We start from the raw sequence: 27,895 nt of genomic DNA, 5'->3' as shown, positions 1-27,895 counted from the left end.
ATAAACAAAAACATAAAACAATAAACAAACAATGGTGCCGGCGTGGTTTTTTAATTTATACTGATTATATTTCATTTTTTTTATCAGAATAATCCAAAAACTCTTTTCGTCAATTTTATTGCAACAGTAGCTCTCGATCCAACGTTATTGTGGTATCTTTCATGGGTAAGAGTCTCTTCAAGTTGTTCTTTTCTATGTAAAACCGCGGTGTAGCCATTGAAGGCAGTTGAGGCTTAGGCGATAAATTCAACAGAACATGTAACTAATGATCAGTTTCACGAAAGTATTGTATCAACCGCATGAAATTCTGTAAGTCTGAAGTTTCTAATAATTCTTGACCCAATAGTCTGTCAAGAATGCGACAAACTTGTGCTCCAAACAAAAGGGGAGTACTTACTTCAGTATCCGCAATGAGTTGAAGGAAGCAGCTTCTTTACGAAAATTCCTTGAAGAAAATTTGTATCCAATGAGCTGATGTTTATTTGCTTGATCTGATTCACATGCTTTCTTTTCAGTTCCAGTATGGACACCAGCCGGAAACGAACACGTAGTTGCGACTCAGATGAAATAGATACCAGCGTCAGTGTTGCGTATATTCATTCAAACAGCCTCCTTGTTGAATCATCAAAAACTCCCAATATAGGGAAAAGGGTGAGTAGTTATGATACTTAGCGCAGTTATGTTTCTATCAGGGATGGTCGAATATTTAGATAATCGAATATTCGAGATTCGAATTATCGGCACCTAGATAATTGCATCATATTCGAATATTCGCTTCCGAAGTATTCGAAATTACAAATTCGAATACTTGAATAATTGCATTCGAATATTTGAATAATTGCATTCAAATTCGATAACCGTCCATCCCCATCGTCAATCTCATTGTTAATGAAAACTCGTCCACAACTCCACACAGGAATGACTTACCGTCTTAGTTAAAAGTGTCAGTTATCTCTCACGGTTCATAAGAAATCAAAAATCGAAGCATTAATCAAAAATATTTGAATATTCGCTTCCGAAATGTTGCTTATCGATGGCTATAGTGAAAAACAACGTATCACCATTGCGATGTCTCAAAATTTCTTCTCTAGTTTTATTTTTTTGAGGAAAAAAGAAGCCAACTTTATAGCTTGAAATTTTTACAGAATATTCTGCTTACCTACCATGAAGAAAAATTAAGGAAGTTTTCAAGACCTTATGTTGAATAGTTTTCCCAAAAAAAAAATAAAATCTGACAGGAAGTCTGAATGCAGATGTATGGTTTCATACTTTGGCCACCGATATACCGAGTTGATTTTCGAAGTACAAATCCTGATTTTGGGTTAAGTGTTTTTCTTTGAAAGTTTTTGATACCCAGCGACTTCTGGAATTGAACATGGATTCAATTTTTAACTGCTCACCTCCCCCCCCCCCCCCAAAAAAAAAAACATATAATTGGAGGACATGGCGCACAAGTGCAGGTTTTGAAAAAATTGAGATATTAATAATAGTGAAACTAGTCTTTTTGCGATTCTGTGAAAAATTCGCTCCCAAATTCCAATTTTTAAGCATCAAATAGTCAATCTCTCCGCCATGAGGATCTAAGTATTTTCGAAACTTGAAACATGTAGTTCTCGAAATAGCAAAAACTGCATTTATGCGCTTCATCCTCCAAAGCTCTCTATCATATTTTAATAAAATTTTGGAGGTCTCAAGAAAAAAATTTTTTAAATTTACCTCAGGTTCACCTCAAATAGTCAAAGATTTTCAAGTGTCAATAGGTTTCATTAAAGTCAGAATTTTATCATGAAATAGCACTGGAATCAATGAAATTCCATGAGAAGGTAAAATCGGCATCCCAATGAAAGTAATTCCTCCTTATCGTATAAGAACTTAGGTAAGTGTATTGCACTCAAAATGTTTCAGTAAATTCACTACCCACTTGATTTTCTGAAGATCTTATCTTATTTTTACAGGCCAAAATGGTGCATCATTTAATCAAAGCTTACGGACTTTTGGATTTCGTTAAGGTGATAGAACCAAAATTGGCAACTGCTGAACAGCTATCCCAGTTCCATTCTTCCAGCTATGTTGATTATATTCTGAGTTTACGAAACGAATCAGAAGAAGATGATGCATCTAATCACAGCAGCACTGATGAAAGTAGTGAGGATGAAAGTGATTGTGATGAAGAAACCAATGAAGAATTTGGAATAGGTAAAGACTCATCGCAAGCTTACCTCTAATCTAGGTATCAGAAACATCATGCAATTCTGTACTGTGAGAACTTTTTGAAGCCCTTCTTTGTGCCCTCCCAAAGGAAGGAAATCTAGATTAAAATATTAACATCAACTTACCTTACCGCAAAGTGGTGAAGTGATGTGATTGAAAGTGATTGTGATGAAGAAACCAATGAAGAATTTGGAATAGGTAAAGACTCATCGCAAGCTTACCTCTAATCTAGATATCAGAAACATCATGCAATTCTGTACTGTGAGAACTTTTTGAAGCCCTTCTTTGTGCCCTCCCAAAGGAAGGAAATCTAGATTAAAATATTAACATCAACCTACCTTACCACAAACCTCAAGAATTTTTATCTTGATTTTCTACGATGAATTTCAACCACAACAGCACAATTTAAATTTATTTAAACTATGTTTTTCATCAAATTGTATACCCTTCTTGCAGGCTACGATTGTCCTCCTTTAAAGAACCTATTTCAGTATGTTTCTCATATGGCTGGATCTACTTTAACCGCTGCAAATACCCTCATTAATGGAGAAGCAGATGTAGTTATCAATTGGTGCGGAGGCTGGCATCATGCTCAAAGGTACTCTCTCATTATTTTTATTTACATAAGTTTCTCTTATCTGAAATGTGGAATTGGTTTATAAATGAGGATCATCTTGCAACTAAACCATGAAAATAGTCAAGCCAATCTGCTGAAAATTTCCAAACCAATGAACGCTTTGTTTTTTATATATTTTTTTATTAAAAGCGCACGTAATTTATTAATATTTAAGCAAGAAAAATAACACCTAAGTCCTCCACTGACATCATCTCTCATATTCATTTCAGGGATGAAGCTGAGGGATTCTGTTACGTTAATGATATTGTCCTTGGAATTCAAGAACTAAGGAAGAAGTTTGAATTTGTACTTTACATAGATTTCGATATTCATCACGGTAAAATTTTGTTCTATTTTCCACTAGATGCATCTTGTTCACCATAATATTCGCTATTTGTTACAAACATAATTGATACTCCAGCTGCTCTTTTACGAGCAGTGAGAGCAGAACCAGTGTATTTTAGAGACCCCGCCCCAACAATCTAACCAGCGCAATTAGGTGAAGCTCTCTGCCATTGATGAAATCTAGGAAGAGGAAGAATTTTGAAAGTTTTATTCATTTTTTAGGTCTGATATTTTAGTTATGACTGTGCTTTGATTCGGACGATATTAGGTATGAAAATAAATGAATGAGTATTTTGTCTCAACATATATTGTAAAAATACTAGGCTACAGAATGGGAAAAATAGAATATGTACATTTTTTATCATCTTATAATGCAGTACTCTCTCTCTCTCTCTCTTTCTTTAAGAAAGGAATTTTCCAGTCCCTTCAACTTCCTGTGTAAGTAACACCACTCCTTGTCATAAGAAAAATTTCTCTGTAACAAAAAACTATCGATTGTTCATGAATCGTTGCTGATTCATAATTGAGAGAGAGAGAGAGAGAGTGCTGTATATCATGTTCCTCATTGATTTAATGAGACAAATTAGTCTCTTTTTCCGCTGACTTTGCCTTTTTTTCTATAGGGAATGGAGTGGAAAATGCCTTCGCTTTCACACGGAAAGTTTTCACTCTCTCCATTCATAAGTATGAGCCAGGATTCTACCCCGGGACTGGCAGTTTAGATGATATTGGAATTGGAAATGGAAAGTATCACTCCTTAAATATACCCCTTAAAACAGGAATATCAGATGAGCCGTACATCAGTATGTTCCAGAGGTAAATTCTTTTTTACTTTGTGTTCCATTCAATTTTTAGTACATTAACGCATGCCTACAAAGCTAGAAAATGGGGAAAAGTCAAGGGGAAAAAACTGATCCAAAACTGTCAGAGAAAACAGAGGAAGAAATAGTGACAGTTATTACAGGGAATAGTCAAAAAAATATTTTAAGATCAAATTCTGGTAGATGATGGGGTATACTCTGCTCATACAATAATCAAACTTGATTTAATTTTTTTTTTTTTTTTTTGCACTACATATTTCTAATAAGTATCCTTCTTATTGATTCATCTCAACATGAATTTATTTTTGTTCTCACTAGGATGCTAAATTCATAATCGTTTGTCTTTAAATTTTTTTACAGCATATCTGAAAAAGTGTTTGCAGCTTTTCAACCAGACTGTATTGTTGTTCAATGTGGGGCTGACTGTATAACGGGCGATAAGTTGGGCGATTTCAATCTGACACCGAAAGCTTTGGGTCTTTGCATCAAACATATTTTATCTTGGAAACGACCTGTCATGGTATTAGGTGGAGGTTTGTGCTTTTTTCAGTCCAATTGGACTGCATTTTGCAATTTGGAACTATAAATTCTGGCTCATCTGAAAAAAGTGGCCTTAAAAGCGTTGTCAGATCGTTATGACAACAGGAAATTTTTGCAATATCAGCAAGTTAAAAACCTCTTAAATATGGATGATATTTTCCCTAACGGAAAACCAAGAAAACTAAATTCAAGCCATTTAGAAAGCATGTATAATAGGATCACCCAAACTTTGCATTCTTTGAAAGCATCAAATGTTCTCACTTGTTGTTGGGACCCTATCCTTGCCTACGTGGTAATTTCTAAATTTGATGAAGATACTTTGGCCGACTGGGAAAAAGTAGCGCACCCCATTGACCCTCCGACTCAAACCGAATTACTGGATTTTCTCAAGAGACGTCAAAGAATCATTGAATCTGTTGAAGAAAAAAAATGTCATGAATCAAATGAAAGCCAGAGAAGTTCTACGTTGGCAAATCAGCGGCATACATCATTTAACTCCAGAAAGAGGAATGCTGCTTCCTTTGCATTTTGGGAGCAAGAATCAGCATCTAAAGTAGCGAAAACCACTTCTAAAAATTATAAGAAATGTGACTATTGTAATGAAAACCATAAAATTTGGTCCTGCTTAAAATTCAAAAAACTATCTTTGCCAGACAAAATTACCGTGGTAAAGACAGAAAAATTATGCATTTTATGTCTACGAGATCACTCTGGTGAATGTACGAGCAATTTCAAATGTAGATTGTGTAATGAAAAACACAGTTCTCTGCTTCATGGCTACAAAGAGGCTACAAAAACTAAACCAAACAGTTCATCGCAATCTTCGTCCTCAAATATATGACTAGCAACAGTTCAAGTTTACGTCTTATGCAATAATAAAAAGCTTAAATGTAAAGCATTGCTAGATTCGGCCTCACAGTTAAATTTTTTATCTGCCACTTTTTCTAAATCTCTAAAAATACCCGCTGAAGCTCAAAAATGTGAAATAAAAGGAATTGGAAGTGCTTATTCATATGAAAAAAAGACGGTTGACATTGTTCCCTTGTCTTCGTCAAAACAATTGAAAATTTCATGTCATATTATTGATAGTTTACCAATTACAATTCCTCCTAGTGAAGAATTTGTGAGTGAAAAGATCAATGCCCGTTTAAAAAATTTAAAACTCGCTGATCCAACATTCCATGAGGGTGGCACCGTTGATATGATTCTGGGAGCTTCAATATTTTGGCCTGCTCTCTTACAAAATCAAATTTCGGCAGATTCTTACTTTCCAACATTACAAGAAACCATATTTGGATGGATAGTAGGAGGATGTTGCACTGAAAATCTAGAAGTTAGTCCAATAGTACCAACTTTGACTTTCACCGCATTTGAGAAACAATCTGTAATTGATGCTAATCTACAGAAATTTTGGGAAATAGAAGATGGCGACTTTCAAGAAAGTCGATCTGAAGTGTCCAGTTGCGAAAAAATATTCTGTGAAACTTTGAGAGACGCCGAAGATGGAAAGTTTATAGTGCAACTACCTTTGAAAGAACATCCAATTGTTTTGGGCAATTCCAAAAGTATAGCGTTGAAGAAACTGTTTGACCTTGAAAGAAAATTGGACCAAAATGAAAAGTTTAGAACCTTGTACTCTGACTTCATGCGAGAGTACATTTCCTTAAACCATATGAGTCTAGTGCCCGAAGGAGAAGAGGATACAAACCCAGCGTATTACATCCCTCATTTAGGTGTGCTTCGAGAGGGTAGTTTAACTACTAAGTTAAGGGTAGTGTTTAACGCTTCTTCCAAAACATCGCCAAACAACAAATCATTGAATGATATTCTACATGTGGGCCCCACAATCCAAGACACCCTTTTTGAAATTTTACTGAGATTTCGGGAGTACCCTGTTGCACTGACTGCGGATATCACAAAAATGTATCGCCAAATATGGATCGACGAAGCACAACGTGACTTACAAAGAATTTTGTGGAGAGAAAAACGGTCTGATCCGGTGAAAATTTATCGACTGAATACTGTCACATACGGCACTGGACCCGCTCCCTTCCTAGCAATAAGATCGCTAAATGAAGCTGCCTTACAACAGAAACACAGATATGCAGCTGCTTCAAAAAGTATTCTGAGTTCATTTTATGTAGATGATTATCTAGGAGGAGCAGAAACAATAAAGGAGGCAATCCAACTAAAGAATGATGTAGAGGAAATTTTGCTTCGAAGAGGTTTTCCGCTTAGAAAATGGGCCTCAAATGAGAAAAACGTATTCCAAAACACTAGTAATCGCACAGAGCCATTTTATTTCAATGAAGAGACTGATGTTAAGGTTCTGGGCATCGGATGGATCCCAAAAACGGATCAATTCTTTTTCAAAACGGTCAATTCTCCTACTCCCAAGAACGGCTATTCAAAAAGAACGATATTATCAGAAACGTCAAAACTTTTTGATCCTTTAGGGCTAGTTAGCCCTGTAGTAATTCGTGCAAAGTTTATCATGCAAAAAGTATGGCTACAAAAATTAAAATGGGATGAGAAAGCACCTACTGAGATTCAAAGTGAATGGGAAACGCTGAGATCGGATTTTCAAGAGCTACAAAATCTAAAGATAAGCCGTCATCTTTTGATATTTCGAAATGATGAGACAATAACATTTCACGGATTTTCTGACGCATCTATGAAAGGTTTTGGAGCTTGCGTTTATGTTTCGGTCACGAATAAATCAAAAAGAGTCACAAAACTAGTTTGCGCTAAATCAAGAGTTGCGCCTCTTAGAACGAAACAGACTTTACCACGTCTAGAATTGGCCGCCACACTACTTTTGTCCAAGTTGATGGTAAAAGTAACTTCCGCCTTGCAGATAGAACCCGCATCCACATTTATGTGGTCTGATTCTGCCATTGCTTTACATTGGATTAGCAATGCACCTAACAAGTGGCAAGCTTTCGTTGCTAACAGAGTAGATAAAATTCAGTCACTCACGGAAACTTTGAAAGCAACCTGGCGTCACGTATCCACTAAGAATAATCCGGCCGATCTGATCACCAGAGGAGCGTCAGCTAAACACTTATCAAATTCAAGCTTACTGATGTCTTCTTCTCTTGGTAATGGACAAAGTTCTGTCACGGCTCGAATAAGTACAGAAGTCGGAGTCTTCACTTTTGCAACCCTAACGTGTCCATCAGTACCAGGATATGTTTTGATGATTCTTCCCAAATTCCAATAAAGTGCAGGTGAATTTCTATTTTTGACAACAACCAAGCTTCCAACTTGAATATGACGATTGCTCGTATGCCATTTGGCACAATACTGCAGACTTTGGAGGTACTCTCTTGACCAGCGACGCCAGAAATGAGACAAGTCCTGCTGGAAGCTTTTGTATGTTTTCAAAACGTTTGATGATTTGAACTTGTGGGATTCACCACAAGATTGTTTAACTCATGAGCTTGAAACACTCGAGAACGATTCACTTTTTGCAGGGTAGACTTGAAGCTTCGAATGGCGCTTTCCCACAACCCGCCATGATGTGGAGAATTGGGAGGATTAAAATTCCAATCAATGCCATTTTGAGATAAGTACTCTTGCACTTTTGGATCCTTAAACAGGGTGATTAGTTCACTTTTGGCTCCCACAAATGTCTTAGCATTATCAGAAAAAATTGCAGTCGGTAAGCCTCTTCTGGCAGAAAATCTTTCTAATGTCTGAAGGAATTCTTGTGTTGTCAAACTTTCAATAATTTCTAAATGGACTGCTTTTGACACGAAGCAAATGAAAAGAGCAACGTAAACTTTCTTTTTATGAGCGTTTTTGCGGTTACTGGTTCGAACTAGTAAAGGTGCGGTAAAGTCAATACCGATTATTTGAAAAGGTGCATTTACAGTCACTCTAGATGCTGGCAAAGGGGCCATTAACTGTGCGCACGGTTTTGGTTGCGCTCTTCTACACTTTAAGCAAGAGTATACTAATTTCTTGGCCGAGATTGGACCATTGAGGGGCCAAAACCGCTGCCGAATCATTGATAACAACATCTGCGGAGGAGCGTGCATAAGTCGCCTATGTTCCTGCCAGAATAATAACTCGGTGAATCTGTGTTTTGTAGGTAGTAATAGCGGGTGTTTTTCCTCATAGCTTAGTGTCGAATTTTGAAGTCTTCCACCAACTCGTAACAACTTCTCACCATCCAAAAATGGGTGCAATGTCTTGATACTACTGGAACTTTGTAGAATACCGTCTTTCCTTGATAAGTGTGCAATTTCCTCGGGGAATGATTCTTGTTGAATAATCTTTACGCAAATTTTTGTTGCTCCGTCCATCTCCCGCGAAGAAATATTTCCACTTTTTATTTCTGACGGCTTATTAGCGAGACGTGCGCGGATATTATGCACAAATCTGAACATAAAACCAATAATGCGCAATATTTTGTTCAGCGACGAAAATCTATGTAACAAATAATGCAGGTCCGATGAAGTTTGAACTATTGCTCCGAACATTATTTTAATCTCTTTCCTAATTTCTGGAACATCTAGCAAAGATGGAAGTTCAACATTCGTTTTTGGCCACATATTTTCTCTTGAATTGAGATACTCTGGGCCTTGCCACCACAGACTTGAATTTGATAAGTGTTTAGCTGACGCTCCTCTGGTGATCAGATCGGCCGGATTATTCTTAGTGGATACGTGACGCCAGGTTGCTTTCAAAGTTTCCGTGAGTGACTGAATTTTATCTACTCTGTTAGCAACGAAAGCTTGCCACTTGTTAGGTGCATTGCTAATCCAATGTAAAGCAATGGCAGAATCAGACCACATAAATGTGGATGCGGGTTCTATCTGCAAGGCGGAAGTTACTTTTACCATCAACTTGGACAAAAGTAGTGTGGCGGCCAATTCTAGACGTGGTAAAGTCTGTTTCGTTCTAAGAGGCGCAACTCTTGATTTAGCGCAAACTAGTTTTGTGACTCTTTTTGATTTATTCGTGACCGAAACATAAACGCAAGCTCCAAAACCTTTCATAGATGCGTCAGAAAATCCGTGAAATGTTATTGTCTCATCATTTCGAAATATCAAAAGATGACGGCTTATCTTTAGATTTTGTAGCTCTTGAAAATCCGATCTCAGCGTTTCCCATTCACTTTGAATCTCAGTAGGTGCTTTCTCATCCCATTTTAATTTTTGTAGCCATACTTTTTGCATGATAAACTTTGCACGAATTACTACAGGGCTAACTAGCCCTAAAGGATCAAAAAGTTTTGACGTTTCTGATAATATCGTTCTTTTTGAATAGCCGTTCTTGGGAGTAGGAGAATTGACCGTTTTGAAAAAGAATTGATCCGTTTTTGGGATCCATCCGATGCCCAGAACCTTAACATCAGTCTCTTCATTGAAATAAAATGGCTCTGTGCGATTACTAGTGTTTTGGAATACGTTTTTCTCATTTGAGGCCCATTTTCTAAGCGGAAAACCTCTTCGAAGCAAAATTTCCTCTACATCATTCTTTAGTTGGATTGCCTCCTTTATTGTTTCTGCTCCTCCTAGATAATCATCTACATAAAATGAACTCAGAATACTTTTTGAAGCAGCTGCATATCTGTGTTTCTGTTGTAAGGCAGCTTCATTTAGCGATCTTATTGCTAGGAAGGGAGCGGGTCCAGTGCCGTATGTGACAGTATTCAGTCGATAAATTTTCACCGGATCAGACCGTTTTTCTCTCCACAAAATTCTTTGTAAGTCACGTTGTGCTTCGTCGATCCATATTTGGCGATACATTTTTGTGATATCCGCAGTCAGTGCAACAGGGTACTCCCGAAATCTCAGTAAAATTTCAAAAAGGGTGTCTTGGATTGTGGGGCCCACATGTAGAATATCATTCAATGATTTGTTGTTTGGCGATGTTTTGGAAGAAGCGTTAAACACTACCCTTAACTTAGTAGTTAAACTACCCTCTCGAAGCACACCTAAATGAGGGATGTAATACGCTGGGTTTGTATCCTCTTCTCCTTCGGGCACTAGACTCATATGGTTTAAGGAAATGTACTCTCGCATGAAGTCAGAGTACAAGGTTCTAAACTTTTCATTTTGGTCCAATTTTCTTTCAAGGTCAAACAGTTTCTTCAACGCTATACTTTTGGAATTGCCCAAAACAATTGGATGTTCTTTCAAAGGTAGTTGCACTATAAACTTTCCATCTTCGGCGTCTCTCAAAGTTTCACAGAATATTTTTTCGCAACTGGACACTTCAGATCGACTTTCTTGAAAGTCGCCATCTTCTATTTCCCAAAATTTCTGTAGATTAGCATCAATTACAGATTGTTTCTCAAATGCGGTGAAAGTCAAAGTTGGTACTATTGGACTAACTTCTAGATTTTCAGTGCAACATCCTCCTACTATCCATCCAAATATGGTTTCTTGTAATGTTGGAAAGTAAGAATCTGCCGAAATTTGATTTTGTAAGAGAGCAGGCCAAAATATTGAAGCTCCCAGAATCATATCAACGGTGCCACCCTCATGGAATGTTGGATCAGCGAGTTTTAAATTTTTGAAACGGGCATTGATCTTTTCACTCACAAATTCTTCACTAGGAGGAATTGTAATTGGTAAACTATCAATAATATGACATGAAATTTTCAATTGTTTTGACGAAGACAAGGGAACAATGTCAACCGTCTTTTTTTCATATGAATAAGCACTTCCAATTCCTTTTATTTCACATTTTTGAGCTTCAGCGGGTATTTTTAGAGATTTAGAAAAAGTGGCAGATAAAAAATTTAACTGTGAGGCCGAATCTAGCAATGCTTTACATTTAAGCTTTTTATTATTGCATAAATCCAGTAATTCGGTTTGAGTCGGAGGGTCAATGGGGTGCGCTACTTTTTCCCAGTCGGCCAAAGTATCTTCATCAAATTTAGAAATTACCACGTAGGCAAGGATAGGGTCCCAACAACAAGTGAGAACATTTGATGCTTTTAAAGAATGCAAAGTTTGGGTGATCCTATTATACATGCTTTCTAAATGGCTTGAATTTAGTTTTCTTGGTTTTCCGTTAGGGAAAATATCATCCATATTTAAGAGGTTTTTAACTTGCTGATATTGCAAAAATTTCCTGTTGTCATAACGATCTGACAACGCTTTTAAGGCCACTTCATAATTTTCTTCAGAAAAATTAATCTGTTTTATAAGAGCGGCTGCTTTACCAGTAACTGATTTTTTTAAATGGGTAAATTTTAATATAGTTGGTATTTTTGTGTTATGTACCAGTGACGTAAGAAACGACAAGCGATCGAGCTGAAATATCAGTTGATTCTTTGTTGCGAGAAGTGCATTTTTCCGTAAGTCATCCATTGTCGGTGAGTGTTGAATCACTCAGCTGATACAGCAAAGATTCAAATTCAAAAGATGGTTGTTAGATTTCGGTTTGTTGACTATTGACTTCTTGAGTCAACCTCAAACTCAAATGCACCGATGCCGCTTTGTCACTGACACCAAAAGTACAAATTTGAAATCAGTAAGATTATATATCAATACTGACAAATTAAACGACTCAATTGGCAAGATTAGATATCAATACCAATGAGGTTATATTTCTCAGTCGGCAGGATTAAATATCGATACCGAGGAGAATGGAACTTTAATTCGGCAAGATTAAATATCAATACCGATTATATTCCTTTGTTTTGATGAGAAGCTTGAAGTTCCACCAAAACGTCGACTGATCAGGTCGAATAAAATTTAGACACGGCAATTCCAATGTCTTTCAAGGTTGGGTACCCAGCGCGCAGATTGCAACCAATACAGGAATGCAATTTCAACAAAAACTCAAACAAAACTCATAACTTGACTTCTTTCTTCTGCATCACGTCGAGGTCACCAAATGTTGAATCTCAGAAAAATAGAAATAATTAAGAAGAAACGACACTTTTATTGAGGACCATTCACCAAGAATATACCAAGAAAAAACATAAGAAAAGCATAACCTCTCTAGATCTAAAATTTTATCAACAGCTGTTTTTTAGCAAGTATTAAACTTAACACACTTATGTGCATAAGGAAACTAATGGCACATACGTTGTTTTTAAACCGGGCCGGAATTTATAGTTCCTAATTGCAAAATGTAGTCCAATTGATTTTAACCCTTGTTTTTTTAACTTTCATATCCTGTGTGTATGTCTTTAATAATTAACTGTTCTTATTAGTGACATATAGAATAGAGGATCTAGGGTTGATCTCCTTAGATATAATCCTCCTTAATTCATAGTCGGCACAATGATAGTATATGTAAGGGTATGTTGTGTGTCGCAATTTTTCCAAATTTTCATCTTTCCCCCTTCCTTTGTAATGCAATTGTAGTGTGAAAGCTGACTCACTTTATTGAATACATAGAAACAATAAGGAGAACCCACCTTCTGTAATGAGTTTGCCAAGTAATGTGATTCAAAGCTCTTTGTAATTTAGTGAAGCTCTTTGCCCAGAAAAATTGAAACAGAACTCCAGAAAATGCCTTTTTGTCATGCTGTTCAAGAGTATTGATGCAAGTTCAAAATTGGACGTCTCTGTATTTTCAACCAGAAAAAAGTTCTGTGCTTATTATGAAACAGTAGAGAGGTAAACACCGTCCAATCTTGGATTTTGATTCGGAGTCCGTATCAACTGGCCAAAATGAACTTTTTGGTTTTATTTTCCAACTTTGTTGTGGGGAGTGGAATAGCAGAATAACGATCTCTGAGTGACAGAGACGAACCTTTTTCAAGGGGAAATGGTCTTTCATTTTTGAGATTTCAAGTTTATCATTTCAACAATATTTGCATCACAAGGTGGTACAATCAGCAAATTGGCACAGCCAGGCATAAGTTTATTGGGAACTAATTTAATTATTCAATTTTTATTCCTAAATCACCAATTCTGAAATCTACAACCATTAGTTTCCAATTATTTTGAGTTTAGATTCTTCTAAGGAAAAATTGATTTCTTATAACAGTCGGCTTATTTAATTTTTTTCCCTTTCAGGAGGTTACAATCTTGTAAATACAGCGAAATGTTGGACCTACTTGACCTCAGTTATTTTAGCTCGTGAAATACCTTCAGAAATTCCTGAACACAAGGCAAGTATTTTAAAGATTATACCATCAACTTATGAGAGACTTTTTTCGTTGTAATGAAAAGCAAACCTCCCTATCACTTTCCCTTCAATCTGAGCAAATAACTCCGTCCTTTAAATAGCTAATTTCCCTCTTATGGTTTCATCAAGGGAAGGGCACCTGCCAAGAGTTGTAAGTAAAGTGTATCTCTTGCAGACCTCAGTTTAAAAAACTTTAATCAAATACAATCTCTATCCATTTCGCTGCTGCATTATGACAGAAAGCCATTTCATTTTAGCGCAAACTTTGAAGTGCAAGAGGATACAATCTAACTGTAGGTCTCGGCTACATTTAATTACTGCTCTTTTCCGTGAAATAGGATAGAGGTACATACGGAGGAGAAGCCATGACCTTCAAATTAGACTGTAAGCAGATGCATATTCTCTTCAGTAATTTCAACCTTCCACGGAAGTTTCTGTATAAAAAAAGTTTTTAAGTTTGTTCAGGACTTCATAAAAGAAATAAGTCTTACTAATTTTCTACCAAGTGTCATTGTAATTTGCTATTTTTCTTGCAGTATTTCACTCTCTACGGCCCAGACTTTGATTTAGAAATAACGCCAAGTCACAGAAAAGACTGTAACACAAAAGATGAACTCGGGAGAACAGTCATCAAGGTTACCGGTATGTCTCTTTTTTCATTCAACTTTAAACTATTGTGACTAGATTAGTTATTGCTCTTGCAACCTATGCTGAGCTTAAAAACCTGTGGAAGCGATAAATTTGAGAGGAGCTCAAGCAGTGCCTATAAGAATGAACACATAGGAACATTTATATAAGTACATACCTATCTGTACAAGGAAAACAATTGCAGTCCCGTTTTTTCTGAAATGAACCATAAAAGTCTGTCCGTCTTTGATATACGTACTCTATCCAATTATGAGTAGTCCTACAAGTACAGTAAATACAAGTACGGAAGAAAAATTTCAGATGTTTTAACTATAAAGAGAGAATTGAAAAGAAGTTAAGGTATGAGAAATGTTTACCTTTTTAATACAATTTCAACATCCTAAGCACTAAATAACAAATCTCCATCATCATTATTTTTTTCAATCTGACCCATTATGAACGAAGTTCTGAAACATTACCCTCGGTTCAATGAGGCTGAAGCGATTTCCAAGAAATTATAAATTTCATCTCTGCCTCATAACTATCTCTCCCTCACGTAATCAACAGCTAAATGAAAGGTCTCTTCATTGTAAATCAATATTCTCAGACTTGAGAGTTTGAGCGACACTCTCGAGGTTGATTTCAGCAAGAAAAGTGTTCATCAACTTCTTTCATCATCGCAACGAATTTCTTTGTTCTCCGTTAAAGCTCTTGATTCATGAACGTAGGTAACAAAATCCATGCCCTGCAAGAGAAGAAAAAAGCTTGAAATATAATTTTTTCTTTGATTTATTGTTAATTATCCCCTTCAGTACCTTTAGACGATAAGTTTTGGAGTGATTCTGCTCTTTTGATTTTTGATTTTATTTTTTACCAATCAGCCTTAGGAGAAACAAAAAAAGAAAAAAATTAACTTTATAAACTTAGTAGCTGTAAAGGAGGCCAAACTGATGCAAAACTGCGGTGACATTGCTGCAAACTTTAGGCAAGTGGCAAGTTAAAATGTATAAAACAAAAGGCACGCGCAGCCATGAGGCAATTTTCAAAAGTCTCATCAGACGTGATGACCTTTTTTGCCTAAGATTCTATAAAATGTGAGGCAAATTTGAAATTCTCTGTGAGGAATAATCTTTGGATTGCATGGAAAGTTTGGTGTTTTGTGAGTTTTTGCTCCTATGAATTAAGGTAATAGGACTGTAACTAAGAGCTAATACATATTAATGATTCTGACCTGACTTTGTGCAGAGCGAATAAAACCATTGTTTGCTGTGACTGTCATTGCTCCAAGAGAGTCTCCAGTCCCAAAGATATTGATTGATCTTGTTTTAATTTTTCCTCGCTTTTCCAAAGCCATTGCTTTTGCTGTCGGTGTATTGGGCACTACTTGAATGCTATTGATCAAGTTTTGAGCCCTCCTTGTCTCTTCATCTCCAGCCATTGTTTCAACAATTGTTTTAAAATCATCCACGGCATTTTGGCAAGCAATTAATGTTTTTCCTGGTCATAAAAACATAGAATGAGATTTTAAACAATTCTGTGACTTTGAGTGCCATGAATGAATGTGTAGCTAATTAATACAATAATCTATCACAAAAATCATCATAATTAAAATGAGCTATCCTGTACATCATCATCAATATAATTAGCTATCACAAACGTCACCATCCGTAAATATTTAGAGATGATATTTTTTAGAATTAAGAGAGTTGCAGATAACTAATCGTTAAAAATTGTACATTTCAGACCTCATGAACAAGTTAAGGAATGAGACACTACCTTGAAAGAGTGCGTCCAAAATCGGCTTGACAGGCCGTCGCCTTTCCCATTCGGCTTGCTGATTCAGCAGTGGATCATGGAATAAGTGGTCACTGCCTCCATTGGTGAGCGATGAAACATAAGCTATCATTGTACTCACGTCCAAATTCAGTTTTTGGATATCTCTGGAGAACATCAGTAAAGGTTGATAACTAGACTCAAAGTGGAAGCTTGTAGTATTGTGGAGATTTCAGCTTCTGCCGCTCAACGATAAATTTACATTCGTTTCGTAGATCTTTTAAGTTTACAAATCGATTAAATTTTGAGGTGCATTAATTTAATAAGACTGATAAATTTCATATATTTTTCATGTTTTCCTATTTTTATCACACGAATGGTTTCAAGAGAAGTAATCCCATGATTAAGAGGTAGAGTTCCAATGAATAATTTGTCGCTTATAATGTGAAAAATTATAGACATTTTTGTAATTATTTAAAGCTTCTAAAAATTTTAATGGATAATTACAATTTTTACCGTAAAAATTTCTGTCAGGTAGCAAGAGAAAAAGGAAAGAAAGAGTAAAAGTAAAAAAAGGGGGAAAAAAGGAAAATTAGGTGAATGATCAAGTAGTCAATACTATTCTTTTACCTTGAAATTTGTTCACTCTCGCTCCTGCGATTTTGCAAATCAGTGTGGGAGACGATTGATGTGGAAGTCAACTCATCAAAGCTACTCCCTGTATCTAGTTGTTGTGATATGATATTACCAGAGACATCGATGTTCATATTTTTCAAAATATTTGACAAGGTTGCTTCTACTCCTTGGGCAAAATGGATGCATATCTATGAAAGGAAGGAAAATAAAGTGATAAATAAACTTACTCTTGTTTTATTTTAAATTCCTGGATTTAATTAAAAGGTTCTCCTTATCTGAAGCTAAAAACTTAAGATAGTTTAGGGTTTTTTGAATATTTTAATTTATTTTTTTCAAGAATATTGTACTTACTTTTGGAGCTTGAAACATAGCTGGATTCTGATCTGCACACTGCAAGTACTCAATGGCCTGATCTATCATCGATTTCTGCCCGAAACTACTATCGCCTGTTAAAATAGTAAACGCTGTCATCATTGTTTTAACTACATTCAGGATAAAACTGTATGAGAATTCCTTGACTTAGTGGAATCCTCTGTTCTCTAAAGAACTTTTTTTTTTTAAAGATAAGTTCCTGCTCTTATGGAAATAATGTCTTTTAATCGGGTATAATCAGCACCCTTCTGACTGTGGAAGGAAGAATAAGATAAAGTTTAAGAGAGGAATTGTCAGTATTGCTAGCAGTTTTCAACTCTTCGTCAGTGTTTAACCAAAGGGAGCTAAGTCACATCAGCTGTTGCCAAATTTCATTGAACAGTCTTATTTTTTTGACAGAAAAATAATTGCACAGATTCCTTTGGAAATTTGAAAAAAATTTTCTCTGTGGCAGGAAAAAATTTCCTGACATTCTAAAAATTATCTGTGTCAGTGGTCATCATCTCCCGTACAAAAATATATTGTTTAATGAAACTTGGCAATTGCTGATGTACCTATCTGGGTTCCCTTTCACTAGTTGCTGCCCAATGCTTCGTTCCAGAATCTTTTTATAATCCTTTTTGAGCTCAGTTTTACCGAACACATGCACAGTGGCAGCAGTAACATGTGAATTAAAGTACGGCTAGCTACGGAAAACTGCAGCTTATCATGGCATTGTTTATTGCCCTTCAGATTAGATCCAAGAACATATGATTAATGTTTTGAGGCTGAGAGTTATTTAAACTTGGAATTCAGCAGAAGGATAAAACTCAAAATTAAAATCATTTCGGAAACAATTAACTTGAAAAGTAATTGTAGTCGATTCTCTCTTTTAAAAAAAATTATTTTATACCGACCTGTGGCGATCTGTGTTATAGCCTTCGGATTTCGCGATTTAATTTTGATCCATTTTGTTCCATCCTCGGTAACAATATCAACATTGATTTTTTTTACTGTTTTTGATTCATCGGTAAATTGAAATGTTTTTGATATTGCAAATATGTTGGACGTCTGCTGAATTTTGTTGACCACTGCTTCAAGATGGTGTAAATTAGAACAAAGTACATGCTCTTTTTTCATAAGGTTTTTTTGCAGAACCTGAAATTTTTAAATTATTTGTTTAATTTTGAGGGATGTATAAAAAATTAAAAAATTTACTTTTCTTCTACCTATGAAAATCAAATATTCAGCCAAGCAAACATAATTATCTCAACTTAAAAAGGTAGACAGATGAGAGGGCTTGGACTCACTTATTCTGGAAGGTTGAAAATGTCGGAAGAAGTGCATTTGCTGATGTTGCCACCTTTAGAACGTTTCCGAGCATTTCAAACGTTCATAATTTTCTCAACGACGCAAATGATTGTAGCTTAAATTTTGATCCAATGCTCTTGAAAGAATTAGAGAGCCTCTCTCAAAAAAAAGAAGGAATCAAAATTTCTAACTGTAAACAGATTATTTTGCCCCACTGAACAATTTGAATATTCACATTAAGGCACACTTCTTCCGACTGTATTGTTTACATCAACGGTCTCTAATTACTGCCTGAAAGTATTTTTTACACATTCCTAATGTGGATAGTTCTATACTGCTCAGTGATGCCCTCCATCCAATAGTCAGAAGAAAGCTCTTCAGTTGCTCATAAAATCAAAACATTTTAATGATTGAACTACCTAACTGATTAATTTACTAATTGACGAATTCATTATTAAACCTTGTTACTTATAACTGGCATCATATATTGATACATAATAAAATGCTCAGCATCATAAAATATATTGTATTTGAAAGCACATTAAGGGTAATCAACATTTGAAATGCAAAAAAGTTTTTATGGATACCCTTTTTTACAGTCCGATTACTAATTTTTAGAATTTTTACATTTTTTTCATACCTCACCTTTTCTTTGCTGGATAGCTCATTTTTAATAATATTGCTCTTCCCCAAGTGTACCACCATATCAGTAAGATAACTGGATTCTGTTTAATCTGGATTCTCCAATACAGGCAATGAAAAGCTTAACGGGCCATAAACTGTTATTTACACTTACATTCTAATTTGTTTCCTCATATAAAAAGTGGTATTTTTTCACACATTACTATTTCTTTGGAGGAATTTTTCGGTTTCTTTTAGAAGGATGAAAAAAATCTTCCAAATGCATTCCTTCATAAACACAAACTTTATTTTAAACGATCATAAAAAAAGAGGTAACCGTAGACAGTTCAAATGATGCGCTAATGCTGTATTTCTAGCGGCTTGAAAATTATAAATACATCAAAATAAAGTTCCTGGAGGACAATATACTATACTTTCAATGCTCTAAAACAATGATATCAAAAATTGAGAGAGGCCATTATTTAAGTTGATATTCAGCGGCTCATTCACTCACTCAATAATAAAAACATAATCTTAAAAAACTATGAGAAAATTAGGTTCACAAACAGTGAGCTTGGGAAAAAAAACTCATCACAATTTTAAAAACTGGAAAAAATAAAATTTATGACATTTTTCTTTCTCTTGAATGCACTTATCTTAGAGTATCACCTGTACTGTAAGTAAACATAAAAATCGATTACCTTCCACTGGAGTGGCCTAACAAAAAGTTTACCTCCATTAACATTCAGGAGATAGGTAAAAGTACTCCTAGGATTCAACTTCATCTTTATTTTTTAACTCAAATTTATGAAGTATGTCCAAAGTTTCTTTGTATGCACATCCTTCTCTCACAATTTTATACTTTCCTAACTCGCTTAAATCAATGACTGTTGAGCCAGCTCTAGATGCAGAGGACTTGCCTATTTTCCCACCGTCAAAAACTGCTGCGAGTTGATCCCACAGATCTCTGAATTCTTCAGGGTCTAAAGTGCTCGGTCTATCACTCAAATTTGCACTTGTGAGAGCTAGAGGTCGCCTTGTGAGATTCGCAATGTCTCTGATGAATTTGTTGTCAGGTATTCTTATTCCAATTTTTTCAACACCTGGATTTAAACTTTTCTCCAGAGTATCTGTTCGCTTCAACAAAATTGTAACTGGGCCAGGCAGAAGAGCTTCTAGTAAATTTTCAGGTATGTTTACTGTGACACCCCACCTATTAACTTCTTCTACTTGGCCTACACATATTGCTATGGGTTTTTTCAAGTCTCTTTTTTTTATTTCATACAGTTTTTCGATTGCACAGTCATTGGTGGCATCAGCTGCCAAACCATAGACAGTGTCTGTTGGTAAGCCAATGACCAAACCATCAATGATCAACTTTCCTGCCAAAAAAGCAATTTTCTTCTCGTTCTCTGCTATTTTAAATAATTTTCTGTTGATTGACGACATCTTGAATCAGGGAGGATATATCACGGAGAAAATGATTGTCTGTTAACTGATAGCAATAAGAAAATCTTTGAACTTCGTCCCTCATCAAAATCTACCTAGCTTATTCCCGCCATCTAAAACCACAGGTATGATTACAGCATTTGTAAAATGTTGTCATTGGTTCATCGGCTGATCTGGTTTGAATCTGCATAAAATAGGCACGTGGATGAGAACACTTGGGACACTTTTCTTCTGTTGAATCAACGTTCTCCCACTGTTTGGCACCTCCAATAATATCATCCACTTCCTTGAGTTTCATGAATTTCTTTCCTGTTCTAATGGGGCGGAAAATTTTGTTCTGATACGGGCACCGGATACAAATTTGCTTTAGGTTGTGATCCTCCGTGATAATTCTGAGCGTACTCCCGCAGGTGGAACAGAAACTAAAGGTAAACTGGGACATTACAACTGCAGCAACCCACCTAAAATAAAAAATGATGTTGTTACTTACTGGCATTTTAACTAAAACATAAGATTATTTTACTTATATGCTATTTGAGGAAGCGAGGATTTCATGGAGTATTTTTCCGATGTAATAAGACATTCGGCTGTAGACTGCACTTCTTCTTTTGGTATATGGAGCAAACTCCCCTGAAAAGTTCATTCAGTTATTGTTGATCTTCAATATACCATGAGATGCTTGTTGGTAGTGTGAAAACTAAGTTGGAAACACTGCTTGAGAGAGGTGTTGAACCGCAGTGCCAGGTCAATACTGCCACTTTATGTTCACTTAAAAATGTTCACACTATATCCAGAAAATCCACACTGACACTAGATCAAAATTACTCAGCCACTGCGTTTTCCGACAATACCTGTTCCGTTTCTTTAAGTTTGACCGCGCACTCAACATTTAACCATGACATTCGAATCATGTGAACCTATTCAGCAAAATGGAATTTGAACGGAATGAGAAGCAAGAAGATGCATGGGGCATGCACAGAGGGTAGTAGATTTTTTTTTTCAAGTAAACCGTTGCATTTTACCTCCTGCTAATGAAATGTATCTAGTTCTATCAAAAAACTGGTGATAGCTCGGGAGTACGTGATCAAACTTAGCAAGGGCTCTTATTTTAAGGTGATTCGGCAGTTGCCATTTTTAGTGTCAGAGCGACGTGCGATATTTCGCATCAATTCGTTCCATAATTTCAGCTGCTTGTCATTTTTTTCAAATTTTGAGATCGCACTTCTGTTGGCATGAGACTAAAGAATTTATGTATCGAATTAGACAGAGAAATTCAACGTAAAAAAGGCATGGTTTTTTTAGAGGAAAAATATCGCATTCGAAAGCAGTTTCGATATAAGTATCGAATGCGATATTTTTCCTTTAAAAAAACCACACCTTCATTACGTTGAACTTCTTTGTCAAATTCTGTACATTAATTCTTTAGTCTCATGACAACAGAAAATCTCAAAATTCGAAAAAAATGACAAGTAGCTAAAATTATGGAACGAGTTGATGCGATATATCGCACGTCGCTCTGACACAAAGAATGGCAACCGTCGAATCACTTTAAATTTGTAGTTGGTTCCGGTTTTCAAAAATCTACTCTCCCCACTTTAAGATCCATGCTTCGAATCTACAGGGTATCTTTGAAACCGTCAGTCCACACTCGCTATCCTGAAATCTCAGAAAAATTTCGTTCCTATTGAAAACTTAGCATTATGATGCAATACTTAATGCGCCAGGAGAAATGGGATTTCAGACGCAGTAGAAATTGAAAAAATGGAAAGAACAAATGTTACCTTGGTGAGGAAAGAGATTTCTTGTTTTACTTTTCTCTTTAACTTGGAAGCACCAACTATATTTACTAGTTGATCTTCGCTGAGAGCATCGACAAGACGGTTGCCTTTCTGGATGAGGTCCTCAAAATTTAACCTTAACTCATCATCACAAGACATAACTAGTTAACTATTGAGATACATAAGATATATTTGGCGTGCGAACTGAAACACCATCGCAAGTTATTCCAATTCCATAAAATTTGCACTAATTACCCCTTTAATCACGTTGTCAGGCCGCATTGTTTACAAAGTGGATTTTGAGGTTAGCAATCAAGGCGGATATAGAATGGTGGTCGCATTTCGATTTTGGCTGCCATCTTGAAGCGTTGTGACGTCAGGAGGGTACGGGTTATGCCGTGCAATCCGAGGTTGAGTCGGCCCCCCCGGCCTCGGCCAGCCCATGTACCCGATGTACCCGATACCGTGTGACGTCCAGAGGGTACGAAATGCGACCACCATTCTTTATCCGCCTTGGTTAGCAATTTATCATCCGTTGGTTGCTGATAGAGTCCCTTTAGTTGCTGATGTCCGTGACTCAACCGTTTGTCTCTCAAGCCGCGGGACTTTCAAATTGACGGAGCCTCTGCGAAATTATGAAATGGAATATATAATATGTAGTACACTTCTCGTTAAAATTCACTGCTAAAATTTCTGATTCAAATTTTAGTGTATTTTCCGAAGAAAATACACTATTGCATTCTCCCATGATGTTGGACACAGACCCGAGACCTTGTGAAGAGCACCGATCACGGGTCATAGATCACGAAAATATATGCCATTCAAATTCATGTGTATATAAATCGTCACCTTCCAGGCAAAGTATCACAAGCGCCATGCGACGTTTAAAAATTTCCGCCGCCATTATATTTTTTTACAGAGAAATTGTTCAACAAAGCTGTCCGAAAATTACACCGAATTTTCTTTGTGCTGCCGATAAAATTTAGTGAAATTTTCGAACAGATTCAACCAACCATTTCTCAGTAAAAAAATAAAATGGCGGCGGAAATTTTTAAACGTCGCATGGCGCTTGTGATACTTTGCCTGGAAGGTGACGATATATGTATGTATGTATATATATATGTATGTATGTATGTATGTATGTATTTTTATTTATTTCTATCCTACATTTTTGAGCCAGAATTGTACTAATTTAAATAAAAAGGGTCAGAGCGCTTCTCAGCAACTTGAAAAAGTCTGGTGCGAGACCATTTTGGACCTATGAACATCTCTACCTTTTCTAGTGTCAATTAATTCTGCCAGTGAATCCCTAAACGAAGAACCTCAAATGCCATATTGCACTGTTAAGAAATCCATCATAATGTGGTGCATCACAAAATAAAGAATAATAATTGTTCTTTCTCTTGTGTCTTGTAATTGAAAATGTATAATATTATTTTTTCCTCATTCACAGTTATTATTTATCTAAGAGAAGCAGTGGTATTGAGAACTGCTGCTTTAGATTAATTGCTTTCAAAAATTCTGTTCGAAAATGAAACTGTGAGGTGAAAATTACATACCTTAGAAAGTCTCTCACTTTTTTATGTACCTAAACAATATTACTCGGTTGAAGTGCAGTAAAACACCCAGTACTTTATGAAAAGTGGAAATAATGTAAAGAATGAACTTTACAAAATTTAGGAGCGAAGCAAATAATATTCGAGTGTACTATTGAAATTTTGTTATCAACTTCTAAAAATTATCACGAAAGAAACTGTCAGTCACACACATGATGATTCACTTCCTCATTTTCTGTCTTATCACTAAGTGCTCCTTAATTGACTGACGGAAAGATGATAAAACAGATGATTAATCCAGCATATTTTCACAAAAAAGTCTGCATATGATTTTCTGAAGACTTTTTTGTTTGACTTAAAGTGTACCTAAATGCTTCAAATTGATGTGACAATAACTTATTTTATGTTTGGATTTTTAAAAAAAAATCCGTTACTTATCATCATTCTAAAAGGGCTCGGTTTGAGGCATATTAACTGGTGGTAAAAGGAGACTCAAAAAAACATTCCTTTGAAAATTTTCTCTCTGCTTACAACCTCTCCTCCCACTTTTGTTTTAAATTCCCGGAGTTATCGTAATTTATCAAAATGCGATTAATCCCCTGGCTTATCCTATGGAGGATTTATCAATATTCATCAGAAAATGGGAAATGCCCCAAAAGTTGGAGAAACTTTCACTAAATGAAATTTTTTTTCATTAAGGTACAAAACAATTCTTCTCACTCTTCGAGGATTTAGGGAATTTTTTTTCCTGCCTTGACCCTATTCTCCAACTCAGCTGACATTGTTGCTTCCTCTTAGGATGGATCTGCAGATTATAGGTCAATGATTTGTCACTGCTTTCATATTCTGATAATTTCAGCTAACACTAACGTGATTATTTTGGAAAGATTGACTCAAGATAAAACAAAATTTTATAAGAAAATGTATCAATTATATTATACTAGGATATACAAAAATTGTTTCTCTTCATAATAATATGATCACAAAGTAGCTAATTATACAAATTGATTAATTAGGTGCTGACTAAGTACAGACAAATAAAATGATTGTGCACGTTCTCAGTCTTCCATAGAACAAGGACTCGATGAGATTTCCTCACCATCAATCTCTTGAAAAGACCGGTCAAGGGTAAAAGAACTTAAAGCAGCTATCAATTGGGTTTTCAAAAGACAGATAAAGTATTCCTGAAGAGTAATGGAGAATACTTCCCACTTGATTCGACTTCTTCTTTTACTGAAATTTTAAAGATTGAACCTAGGTGTTACAACTTTTTCAGAGAGGAGTTAAGATGAATCTCTCTTTCTACCAAATATAAAGAAACTTGTAAAATTAAGAAATTAAGCCATGTCCATTACGGCTCAAACTTAATTATCTAGATTGATTATCGAACACTGAGGGACAAAAAAAGGGGCAATTTGTTCTTTTTATTTCAAAATATTACCGGAAAATTCTTGGTTTTTCTTCAGTTCAAACTTTTAAAAAAAATTATTCCGACAATATTAAGCTTAAACAATACGGAAAATCAATCAGGAGGAGAAACTACGTACATATCTTTTACATGAAATCAACTATAATTACCCTAACATTGTAGGTAAACATTTCTTCCAGGTTTTTCTGTCTCTTCAATCCTTGTAAAACTTTAAAATAGTAAAAAAAAAAGGTTACTTACTATTGAGTTACATACTGTACTTTAGTTAAACAAAAAGTCTGAAGATACAGGCCTCGCAAAAAGATACGTTTCACTCTAAATGTGAGCTAGGTACAGCATTTGTACCTGATAAGGCAAGAGGTAAAATAGAAAATATTTTTTTGAGCTTTCCGTGGAGTACAATATACAGGCTGAGGCCTGAAAAATAATATTTATTAATAAAATACCAATAGCGACAAAAAAAGTACAAAAATTGTTTTACGATAAAATAATGATCCAGACGAGACTTTTAAAAAATCAGTCAACGAATATGAAATTATTTTGTTTCAGACAAATACTTTTTTTCTTTTTTTCATTAAACTTGGTTTGATTTGTTGACTTGGACTATTTTAAAAAAAATATAATCCACAGGATGTGGTGAATTTGTCACCAATGCATACTATCAAGCAAAAGTATGGCAGGAATGCATAATTTTACTGATAAATACAGTCAACAGTGGGAACTTAATACTCTATTACTATTAAATTATTACTCATAATTTTGTCCTTAATTAAAATGCCTAGATTCCTAAATTTGATAAAATCTTCTGGAGGCAAACATCCGCGCAGGGAAAAAAACAGACGTGAAAAAAAATATTGAAAATAATGCCTAGATTTGCCTTCAAATCAACTTCGATAAAGTCAAGGTTCAAGAATGACAAAGGTACAAACGTCCAATGGTACTCCTTAAGGTATAGACTAGACCTTGATACTTTCCCCTTGCAGTAAAGATTTTATGTACTTGTTTAGGAAATTACTTAAGAGTACAAACACATAAAGGTAATTAAGGAGGGTTTTAAACTTTTAAAATGCTGCTAGTCTAATCAATAGTAATTTTCTATTGAAAGCAGGATTGAACGACACAAGATCTGATAATCATGAAAACATACTGGGTAATTCAAAATACTCAATATGTACCTGTGAAAACAGTTGACTTGATAAAGACTTCCAACATAAAAAACTATTTTAAAGAGATAATCTGCATCAAAATATACAGGATGCTTGGAAAGACAGTATTGAACATAAGAAGAAATTAAAAATAGAATAGATTAAAAAAATATATGAATATCCACATCTGACTAGACTTTACTGATAAACTTTGGTGTAACTCAGCATACAGTTTGCCGCTGTTGTTTCACAAACGTTTCCACTTTATTTACAGCAGCTAAAACTTTGCATAATCCTTCCATTAAGGAGTTTAAAACAGAGCTCAGATCTTGTTCGGTCATGACAAAAACATCTGAAACAGAGGAGAAAAAACCAAGTAAGAATATATCAGTCACATAGTAGTTACCAAAACTATACTTCAACATCCGTACAATTTTTTCCCCAGTTGGTGGTAAGAGCTAGACGCTCCCATTTGCAGCAAAGGTCCCTACCAGATACTAAAAATCAACATACTTGCAACTGCATGCAGCCACTTATTGTGCGTATCAGTTAAAAGTTAAAACTCGCTCTCTTGAGGTAGAGAATTTCCTTCTAGCAGGTAAATAAAATTAAGGTGTTAATGGACGCAGTAAAGCTTCATGGTAAAGAAAAATAATTTTTCCTTTAAATTCTTTTTAAAAAAAAAAAAATCGAGCGAGTTGTTATGCATAGTTTATGTACACATATAAATAATTCTTCACATTCATTTTGATGAAAATCCAATTAAATTCTTCAAAATGTTTGTGACTAATTTTTCTTGCAGCTTTCAACTATCAAACGCCCAAAGCCGGATTTACCATACAGGCGTGTGCACCTAGGAGCCCGCACCACAATTTTTTCCCCCGCTTTCCCAGACCTGAAGAAACCCTGCCTCCTCTTATGAGGAATTCACTTGCCACCAGTTAGAGGATAGAATCTCTTTTTTGGGCTTAAATCTAGCTTACAACTAAACTATTACTTATTTCATTTAAAAAAAATTGTGAAACGTTTTGTCTCTTTGGAATATTCTATGCCCATTATTTTTCTAAAGCATAGTGGATCCAAGACAAATTCTAATGGAAAATTACCATACCTGGCCTTTTTTGAATGAGGTAGTAACAGTAAACATTCAAGGTATAGACTACATCATCATCATCTATTCCTGAGCAAATCAAGTCGCTGACGAAAGACCACGAACCCCTGAAAAATTGATGAATATGAGCTATAAGTCCTTGACAAAAAATACAATAAGATTGAATGTAAAAATATAAAGGTACATTATTATGAGGAACATCTTTTTGAATTTGTGTTCCATAACAAAAATTTGAACGAGGATTGGGTACCTTAAAGCAATACGAATTTTTGCCCTGATTGTTTGTTAGGGACAAGTGCTGAATTCAGTTGAAAACACTTTCTGAAATTAGACCATAAAGTGTGAGGCCGTTTCTGGCATTTTTCAGGCCAGACTTTGGAAAAAAAATAAAACAGACAAAATAAACTGCACAGCAAAAAGAGCTCATTTCTTGCTGAACATCAAAAACCATTTTGAGAAAAACTAACCTT

General features: G+C 35.5%; 5 protein-coding genes across 7 annotated transcripts in view; 1 reads left to right on the top strand and 4 right to left on the bottom strand.

Moving 5' to 3' along the window:
- Positions 1 to 6: 6 nt before the first annotated feature.
- On the top strand, positions 7 to 16,900 carry LOC109044290 (histone deacetylase 8). The gene is made up of 10 exons (XM_072297924.1): positions 7 to 165; positions 516 to 651; positions 1,956 to 2,196; positions 2,668 to 2,809; positions 3,058 to 3,164; positions 3,796 to 3,988; positions 4,354 to 4,526; positions 13,527 to 13,621; positions 14,175 to 14,280; positions 16,009 to 16,900. Exons 2-10 carry the CDS (start codon positions 523 to 525, stop codon positions 16,044 to 16,046), a joined length of 1,224 nt encoding a protein of 407 aa, XP_072154025.1. The 5' UTR covers positions 7 to 165; positions 516 to 522; the 3' UTR covers positions 16,047 to 16,900.
- LOC109044289 (UPF0415 protein C7orf25 homolog) lies at positions 14,627 to 22,433 on the bottom strand. The gene is made up of 7 exons (XM_019061934.2): positions 22,188 to 22,433; positions 17,943 to 18,183; positions 17,026 to 17,120; positions 16,669 to 16,862; positions 16,042 to 16,205; positions 15,497 to 15,762; positions 14,627 to 15,010 (listed from the first exon to the last, which is right to left on the bottom strand). Exons 1-7 carry the CDS (start codon positions 22,341 to 22,343, stop codon positions 14,927 to 14,929), a joined length of 1,200 nt encoding a protein of 399 aa, XP_018917479.2. The 5' UTR covers positions 22,344 to 22,433; the 3' UTR covers positions 14,627 to 14,926.
- On the bottom strand, positions 19,243 to 20,406 carry Tcs1 (Threonyl-carbamoyl synthesis 1). The gene has a single exon (XM_019061937.2). It carries the CDS (start codon positions 20,404 to 20,406, stop codon positions 19,726 to 19,728), a length of 681 nt encoding a protein of 226 aa, XP_018917482.2. The 3' UTR covers positions 19,243 to 19,725.
- Positions 20,253 to 22,732, bottom strand: Polr3K (RNA polymerase III subunit K). The gene is made up of 3 exons (XM_072297925.1): positions 22,710 to 22,732; positions 22,440 to 22,497; positions 20,253 to 20,867 (listed from the first exon to the last, which is right to left on the bottom strand). The coding sequence occupies exon 3, from the start codon at positions 20,846 to 20,848 to the stop codon at positions 20,507 to 20,509; it is 342 nt and encodes a 113-aa protein (XP_072154026.1). The 5' UTR covers positions 20,849 to 20,867; positions 22,440 to 22,497; positions 22,710 to 22,732; the 3' UTR covers positions 20,253 to 20,506.
- Positions 22,733 to 24,649: 1,917 nt separating this feature from the next.
- The window catches only part of fry (microtubule binding protein furry), a 41,914-nt gene continuing 38,668 nt past the window's right edge, over positions 24,650 to 27,895 (bottom strand). For all 3 annotated transcript variants that reach the window (XM_019061957.2, XM_019061959.2, XM_019061960.2), the window contains 2 exons: positions 27,426 to 27,532; positions 24,650 to 26,666 (listed from right to left, as the gene is read on the bottom strand). In XM_019061957.2, coding sequence (XP_018917502.2) covers positions 26,536 to 26,666; positions 27,426 to 27,532 — 238 coding nt within the window. In that variant the 3' untranslated portion in view covers positions 24,650 to 26,535. The remainder of the gene's footprint in view (positions 26,667 to 27,425; positions 27,533 to 27,895) is intronic.

Source organism: Bemisia tabaci, chromosome 3 (genome assembly GCF_918797505.1).
Source record: "Bemisia tabaci chromosome 3, PGI_BMITA_v3".
Classification (NCBI taxonomy): domain Eukaryota; kingdom Metazoa; phylum Arthropoda; class Insecta; order Hemiptera; family Aleyrodidae; genus Bemisia; species Bemisia tabaci.
Note: the sequence above shows the minus strand (reverse complement) of the source record. Positions and strands in the feature narration are given on the sequence as shown.

Coding starts and splice junctions, on each gene's coding strand:
- Tcs1 (XM_019061937.2), bottom strand. CDS start 20,406: ATGTCGTCAATCAACAGAAAATTATTTAAAATAGCAGAGAACGAGAAG.
- LOC109044289 (XM_019061934.2), bottom strand. CDS start 22,343: ATGTCTTGTGATGATGAGTTAAGGTTAAATTTTGAGGACCTCATCCAG. Junction 18,184..22,187: donor AAATCTCTTTCCTCACCAAG/GTAACATTTGTT, acceptor TAAAAATTTCAG/GTTCTGCAAAAAAACCTTAT. Junction 16,206..16,668: donor GAGAGTGAACAAATTTCAAG/GTAAAAGAATAG, acceptor GATGTTCTCCAG/AGATATCCAAAAACTGAATT.
- Polr3K (XM_072297925.1), bottom strand. CDS start 20,848: ATGTCCCAGTTTACCTTTAGTTTCTGTTCCACCTGCGGGAGTACGCTC.
- LOC109044290 (XM_072297924.1), top strand. CDS start 523: ATGGACACCAGCCGGAAACGAACACGTAGTTGCGACTCAGATGAAATA. Junction 2,810..3,057: donor GGCTGGCATCATGCTCAAAG/GTACTCTCTCAT, acceptor TATTCATTTCAG/GGATGAAGCTGAGGGATTCT. Junction 3,165..3,795: donor AGATTTCGATATTCATCACG/GTAAAATTTTGT, acceptor TTTTTTCTATAG/GGAATGGAGTGGAAAATGCC.